Raw genomic sequence first — 8,254 nt, 5'->3', positions numbered from 1 at the left:
CTTATTTTAGTTAGGTTCATTTTTAGCATTAAGTTATTTGTATTTATGTTAGGTATTGATAATATTTTTTTAATTTACAAATCAGATACATTCAACATATTTTTATTATTTAAAATTTATTTAGTTTAGCATATATTAGGTAACCGGGTACCCAACCGGTTCCGGTTCCAAAAAGTTGAGAATTGGAATTGGTTATAGCCGGGTCCTTAATTTATTACCCGGAATTGGAACCACTGGGTCTAATTCCGATTCCGGACCCGTCGGTTCCTAACCGGTCCCAGTTCTAATTCCGGGTACCCGGAATTTTTGCTCACCCCTATAGGCTATATAATTACATTGCACGGGTTATAATTAACATAAATTTCATTCTCATATAAAACCCTATAATCATTGAAATTGTGTTTTTTTTTTTAATGTTTAATAATCAATTACTTTTGCTAACAATATAATACGAAGTGTAAAATTTAAGTTTTTTTTAAAAAAAAAAAGAAATTCAAGTATTTGTTTCAATTAAAATGCTGATTTGTTTTATAAAAAATTATTGTTAAATTAACATTGTAAATCATAATTCGGTTAAGTAAAAATCGTGCATTGCAAGGGATTTAAACTAATTGGTGTGACTATGAATGAATTACGCATGACTTTGATCATATGATTGAAATTTTTGCCTGGGTCATCTCGCCTTGTATGATACTTTCACAATTGACCGTGCTCAGGATGTCAATGCGCAAGTACATATGCCGAAAAATTTCTCTTTAACGTGTTAAAAAATTAACTCGTTGTAAAGTTGGTAAGATGATGAATAACATGCAGAGTACTCGTACAAGATTATTGGATTACTCCTTAATTACCATATGGTTTTTTGACTGAAGCCTTACTTGACTTGTATGAACGTATTCTTTACTCTTGTAATAAGTTTTTACATTGAGCTCAAAAATTGGTGTAGAATCTAGGCTAAGTAGGGATGTTTATGAGGAGGGAAAGGGTGGGGGATGTTGGCTTTTCCACCCCCAACCCCATCCCCATCCCCATCCTCACCTAGCATTCTCTTCCCCATCCATGTGACAGGTCCAAAATCTATCCCCATCCCGCCGCGGCGGGTACAAATCTAAAATCATCCCCTCCTCTTATTCAAAGCCATATTCAATGAATTAGAGTGCAGCACACTGGATGAATTTTTAGAGTACTGCTTTCGACTAATTTTGATGAAAAATCAAAGTATTGATCGGGCCACACCATTTGCAGGTATAATTCTGTACTGAATTGGCAAAAAAATACTCATTGTACAAACTGCAATTACTCACACAAGGTCCAACCTTCAGTAGCCAAGATTGGACAAAAATATCTAAAAGACAGTAAAAGGAAATGGGGAGAAATATTATTGAATTAAGACACAATTCCACTATCTGTTTTACAAGATTGTACCAGTAGAGCATTTTTTTTTTTCCTGCCAAATTCATACCGCTACCATGCAATTCAGAGAGCTTTCATAACTTCTAGTCTAGACACTAAAGTTAAAGTTACAACATCAGGTAACAACAAGAGAACAAAATCATCAGCAGTTCAAAATGAAGGGAGTGTTAGTAAGACAGCTAATGACCTTCATCATTCAACATGAAAAGAAAACGAAAAATTTAAAGAGACCATTCGAAGATTTAACCTGTTTCTGTGTATCATCAGTCCATCAGATTCTGTTCATGACTTGCCTGCTCAATTCAATATCAGCAAGAGGAACCCAAACTACAGCGGCACTATGGATATTTGAATTAACGCTTCAGTTGCCTTCTGGCTAATGCGGGGGCTTTCTTTGGGATATAGACCTTGTAGCTTACCTACACAGATACACGCAAAACACTCAAAGGATAAGATATAATACTCTTACATATCATGACAACATGCAAAACAATTAATCTATTTAAAAAAAATAAATAAATAAATAAATTAAAATAAATAAATTAAAAAAAAAAAACCTACCTGCACCATTTCACCACCCCGCATGACAGACATTGTCTTCTGCTGAAACTGTGCATCCTCATCGGCTTTATTGGTACTATCATTTGTGCATTGTTCATCAGAAACTGAAGCTGAAGCCGAAGCCTCAGAAAGAGCAAAAGTATCAACTTTTATAGTACTATCTTCACTATCAAATAGATGAGACGCACAGTCCCTAGTAGAATCCTTGCTAATAGTTTTTTGCGGTACAGAAAGCTTAGGCAGAGAATTATCTAGTGACATCAGTTTCTCATTAGAATTCCTCACTATGGTTTCTTTAGGGGTTGACACAATTTCCTGAGAAGATTCTTGTGGGATCAGCTGTTGCTTCCAAGTATTCTTTGCTCCAAGAAAATCTTTCCTAGACATGGATAAGCCAACATTAGGTCTGCTATTTACAAAATCACCGGAGGCCTTACTCTTTTCTTCTGTATCAGCAGTTCCAACCTTTGCCCTCAATAGATCAGCATTATTATATTTAGACAGACCAGTGTCTTCCGAAGGACCAGGTAAATTAGTAGTATTACTAAAATATCTAACATCATTAACAATTTTCCCTACTTTTGGCAAAAGTTTAATATTTCCCTCATCACGAGGTGTAGGTTGATCAATAGGTTGTGCCTTAACAATTGAAGACCTTTTCACGTCAACATCATGTTCATCTTTCTTATCAAAAGTAGTTTTGGTTGATAATTTTCCTTGGCGGTTGAGTAGATTCTCCAAGGCCTTCTGTCTTAAAACTGCTTCAAGATCCACATGATTTAAACCTGCATTCGAAGTTAAATTCGCACTCCTATTTTCCATCAAGGGAACATTGTCCCTGGATCTGACATAACTTGGACTTAATCCACCACTTCCCTCAACAACCTGTCTTTGAATTCCCGGGATATCTGAAGTCCTGACACCAGAAGCAACAAAATCCTTATTTGGCTCATCCAAGGACCTTTTCTTAGAACTAACATCATGCATACATGAAACAGTTTCTCTTCCACTAACACCATCAATACTATCATTGCTCTTGCTAGGATAGTCATCATACTCGAACACAATTTCATCTTCATGCCTATCATACTTATTCGACTCTTGTTTTTCAGGGACCTCCTCTCTATCCTTCATAACAACTATAACAGATTTCAATCTATTAGGATTACTCTTCTCAAACACCCTCTCCTCACTATAATGACTACTACTCTCACTATGCACGCTACATGGAGAGCAGCTTCTTGACCTACGCCTACTCTTCTTAATCCCACTCTTTTTCCTATCCTTTTCTCTCCCCTTTCGTTCCTTTGATTCCACCTTCTCTTCCATCTTCCCAAATTCTCTCTCACTATCACCACTTGGTTCGCCCACGGAGCAACTCCTAGACCGGCGCCTACTCCTCTTACTCCCAATCTTTTTCCTAACCTTTTCTCTCCCCTTTCGTTCCTTCGATTCAACCTTTTCTTCTTTCTTGCCAATCTCACTATCACCACTTGGTTTGCCCACAGAGCAACTCCTAGACCGGCTACTTGAAATACTAACACTACGATCCCTCTTTCGCCTCTTCACATGCCGCTTCTTCCTAGAATCAGAACCTCGCTTCCTCTTCAACTTCTTCGATTTCTTAACACAAGGAGAGTCATCTCCACTGCTCTCACTCAACAAGGTGCTTTTCTTACTCCTTTTCTTATCTTTCCTAAGCCTTTTGTCCCTAGACCTACCTCTCTTCTTACTCCTAGAATAATCCCCTGGACTCGAACACGATACCGACTTAGTAGTGATCGAATCCTCATCAGAAATCGAATCCGAATCATCCCGTTGTTTTAATTTCTTGGGTTTCTCCCTACTGCTCTTAGTTCTCTTCTTGGTATGTTTCTGCTCAGATTGCAATCGTTGCACATACATATATAAGCATCAAAATTGAACCACCAATTCATAAACAATATCATCTATATTGCAAATTTGCAATAAACCAACAATACCCAATAATCGAATTTAAATTATAAATTATCAATAATTAGACATATGTACAGAATAATTAATTAAATATATATATCAAGAAAACCTAAATCAAACAAATAAACAGCAGAAATTATAAATTCATAACATTGATGTCTTTAATTCACAAATTAATCAATCCAAAAAAAATTAAAATAATCAATAAGATTGAGAACCTGAGATCGTTTCGTCTTGCTTTTGGATGAACGCGAACTACTTTTCATGGCGAAAAAATTCAGAGAAACAAACAAATTAGAAGAAAAAATAAACACAAATACACAAGCAAAAAAAAAAGCAATAAATTAGGGTTAGTAAATTGGAATTACAATTAAGTAGTTTAGATTTAGAGGCGAAGATTGATAAAATTTATTTGCAAAATCAGGGAAAATTTAGAGGAAAATTGTAGTTGAGAAGTTGGAATCAAAGTAGGGGAAAATGAGAGCATCGAGTTTGGCTTGGACGTTGGTTAATCAATCATCGAAAATGTTTTATCCTTTAAATACTCCGCAAATTTTGGGGTTACTCACTTAGGGTTTAGGGTGTGTTCTCTTCCGTTGAAATTCAGTTAATTTCAGTTCAGCTTTTAATTTACGTCTAATGATATTAAGCTCTTATTACAACGACAACAACAATAGTAATAATAATAATATTAACAATAATAATAAATAATACTAATAATAATCAATAAATACTAATAATAATAATAACAATAATAATACTAATAATAATAATCGATAAATAATAATAATAATCATTAATAAATAATAATAATAATAATAACAATAATAATAATAATAATCAATAAATAATAATCATCAATAATTAATAATAATAATAATAATAATAATATGTACATTTGTATATACACATATGTATAGTAATAAATAATCAATAAATAATCAAAGATCACTAATCCGTAGTTAAAAATCACTAATTAATAGGGGTGGGACTTCGGTCTGGCAGTTCGGTTTGACCTCGGTTTGAGTCGGTTTCGGTTTGGAGCGGTTCGGATTGAAACGGTTTAGTTTAGCTGGCGGGTCGGTTTGGTTCGGTTTGGGTTAGTCACGGCTCGGTTTGGTTTCGGTTTATTTCTTTGCGGTTTAAATTCGGTTTGGGTCATAAGCGGGTCGGTTTATAAACGATTCGGATTATGTCGGTTCGGTTTGATACGGGTCGGTTTAAGGGGCGGGTTTACCCGGGTCAATGTCAGTTCGGTTTACAAACGGTTTGGATCAAGCCGGTATGGTTTGAAATGGGTCGGTTTAGGGGCGGATTTACCCGGATCAATATCGGTTCGGTTTATAAACGGTGCGAATCATGTCGGTTCAGTTTTAAATGGGCCGGTTTAGTAGAGGGTTTACACAGTTCAATTGGTTCGGTTTATGAACGGTTTGGATCATGTCGGTTCGGTTTATAAGCGGTTTGGGTCATGAATTGAATTCATGATTGTTTTAAAGATCGCGTCATGACCATGATTTAATGAGTTGATACTTATAATACGATAAATCGATAATTAGAATGTACAAATATTCAATTAGATTGATCAACAAGTGTTTTAAACTTTTAAGTTTTAATAATCAGATATGTAAATATGTTTATCGATTGTAGATTTGTAGTACATACCAATAATTCAATGAGGCAATGATACTTATGATAGTATGATAATGATACCAACCATACATTCGTACGATATGATATACATAATAATTAATCTATAATTACATATACATTAACAATATCGTATTGAATCAATTTCCATTTCCAAACATTGCATTTCTTATAAATTATAACTTACACGAGATTAAATGGATTCGTTATTTAGTTTGTTACTTTATTTAGATTACTAACTCAAACAACTTAAAAAGTTAAATGGACGAAATCACGAAATCATGACCATGATTTAATGAGTTGATACTTATAATACGATAAATCGATAATTAAGAATGTACAAGTATTCAATTAGATTGATCAACAAGTGTTTTAAACTTTTAAGTTTTAATGATCAGATATGTAAATAACTAAATATGTTTATCGATTATAGTACATACCAATAATTCAATGAGACAATGATACTTATGATAGTATGATAATGATACCAACCGTACATTCGTACGATATGATATACATCATATACATAATAATACAATTACATATACATTAACAATATCGTATTGAATCAATTTCCATTTCCAAACATTGCATTTCTTATAAATTATAACTTACACGAGATTAAATGGATTCTTTATTTAGTTTGTTACTTTATTTAGATTACTAACTCAAATAACTTAATAAGTTAAATGGACGAAATCACGAAATCACTAATTAAAGTGGTGATGAAAGCATTATGCAATACTAATGTACGAATAGTCAAATATACAACGGTTAGATTGAATGCCCATGAAAAACAATGGTTAGATTTTCATTACTTTATTAGTTATTAGTATTATTACTTATTAAGTTATTATTAGTTTTATAGTTTATTATATATACTGATATACAATCACAGACTCACAGATGTCAGATATTGTCATATTGATGAGCATTAAGCCATTAACTCATTAAGTCATTAACTATGTCGTATTGAATCAATTTCAATTTTGAAACATTTGCGTTTCTTACAATTTATAACTTATAAGTAATAAACTAATAATAATAATAATAATAATAATAATAATAATAATAATAATAATAATAATAATAGTAATAATAATAATTATTATTATAATAATATTATAATAATAGTAGTAGTAAACTAGTAGTAATAATAATATTAACAAATAATATACTAACAATAATAATAATAATAAATAATTAAAAAAAAACGGTCAAAAAGACCTAGAAAAGCACAAAGAAAATCTAGACCGTTAGATCTAGATGAATATTCTAGAATCTACAAAAAAAAAATGAACGGTTAGATCTAACTTAGATGTTGAGATTGAATATGGACGGTTAGATCAACTGAAGTAAAACCTAAACCTAGAAAAAAAAACCCACTCTCACTCTCTCAGCCATTCTCATTCACTCATTCAGCCGTTTCTCTCTCAATCTCACAATCTGTCATAGTTTCTCTCTCTAACTTCTCAGTTTCTCACTCTTTCGTTCTGAAATTATCAAGAATCTCAAGCTCAATTTCGTTTCATTTGTGTTTTGGATCTACATTTCTGATTTCTAGCTTTACATTCTCGTTTTTTTGTTAATTTTTGTTGTTTTCGTTTTGATTTTTTTCGTTTTTGTTCCGGTTTGTTTATTTAGGGTTTTTGTTTTCGTTTCATTTGTGTTTTGGATCTACATTTCTGATTTCTCGCTTTACATTCTCGTTTTTTTGTTAATTTTTGTTGTTTTCGTTTTGATTTTTTTTCGTTTTTGTTTCGGTTTGTTTATTTAGGGTTTTTGTTTTCGTTTCATTTTTGTTTTGGATCTAAGTTCTGATTTCTGATTTCTGATTTCAAATCTTCCTCTCCTTCAAGCCGTCAAACCCTAAGGTAATTTTTTTGTTAATTTATTCGATTTTTTTCGTTTTCGTTTCGGTTTTTTAATTTATTTCAAGTTCTGATAATCTACATTCTTGATTTTTTCTTTTGATCTCCAGTTCAGGTAGTTCTCCATCTTCAAATCTCCTTCAAGCTGTCAAAGGTAATTACTTTTTCCTTTTTTTTTTTTTTTTAATACAGTTTTTCTGTTTTTGTATTTGATTATTGTTGTTGTTCTTGCTTGAATATAGTCGAAATATGCCTAAAATGAGTAAAATCTGTTGTTGATTGTATTTTTGTTTTTTACGGGAAAATGGTAGATTTGTGTTGTTTTGTTGTTTATTATGCTCGATTTAAAAGTAATGATGATGGGTTGTTCAGATTATGTGATTATTATTGTTGGAATACATGCATTGTTTATTTATTGGGATTTTAGCTTTATATTTTTAACCCATATTGTTGGAATACAAGCATTGTATATGATTGGCTTAAAGTTAGTACTTAAAATGTACACATATGTGACTGTATCGTATATAACTTTCTATATTCTGTTAGGATATATGTTGTAATCACGTTTGTTGTATAATTCTGAATTTTGAAACATTGACTAGTGCAAATAAAATTCTGAAATATGAACTATCTATTTAGTTGAATTTTGGTATTGAGTGAATAGGATTCACTGTCGTGACTTCAGTGTCAGTCACATGAGACAATGCATGCTTAATTGCTCACTATTAGTAGAATCTGTCACTTAATTTGGTACTTATAAGTTATAAATGTTGTTTTTTTTTGTTTCAGTCATGTCTCGCGAG

At 32.2% G+C, this 8,254-nt stretch overlaps 1 protein-coding gene across 1 annotated transcript; it reads right to left on the bottom strand.

Moving 5' to 3' along the window:
• Positions 1 to 1,356: 1,356 nt before the first annotated feature.
• On the bottom strand, positions 1,357 to 4,454 carry LOC110686968 (dentin sialophosphoprotein-like). The gene is made up of 3 exons (XM_021863596.1): positions 4,149 to 4,454; positions 1,975 to 3,849; positions 1,357 to 1,832 (listed from the first exon to the last, which is right to left on the bottom strand). Exons 1-3 carry the CDS (start codon positions 4,194 to 4,196, stop codon positions 1,767 to 1,769), a joined length of 1,989 nt encoding a protein of 662 aa, XP_021719288.1. The 5' UTR covers positions 4,197 to 4,454; the 3' UTR covers positions 1,357 to 1,766.
• Between the last annotated feature and the right edge of the window lie 3,800 nt (positions 4,455 to 8,254).

This window comes from Chenopodium quinoa, unplaced genomic scaffold (genome assembly GCF_001683475.1).
Source record: "Chenopodium quinoa cultivar QQ74 unplaced genomic scaffold, ASM168347v1, whole genome shotgun sequence".
Lineage (NCBI taxonomy): Eukaryota > Viridiplantae > Streptophyta > Magnoliopsida > Caryophyllales > Amaranthaceae > Chenopodium > Chenopodium quinoa.
Note: the sequence above shows the minus strand (reverse complement) of the source record. Positions and strands in the feature narration are given on the sequence as shown.

Coding starts and splice junctions, on each gene's coding strand:
- LOC110686968 (XM_021863596.1), bottom strand. CDS start 4,196: ATGAAAAGTAGTTCGCGTTCATCCAAAAGCAAGACGAAACGATCTCAG. Junction 3,850..4,148: donor GCAAGACGAAACGATCTCAG/GTTCTCAATCTT, acceptor CAATCTGAGCAG/AAACATACCAAGAAGAGAAC. Junction 1,833..1,974: donor GGGGTGGTGAAATGGTGCAG/GTAGGTTTTTTT, acceptor GTATCTGTGTAG/GTAAGCTACAAGGTCTATAT.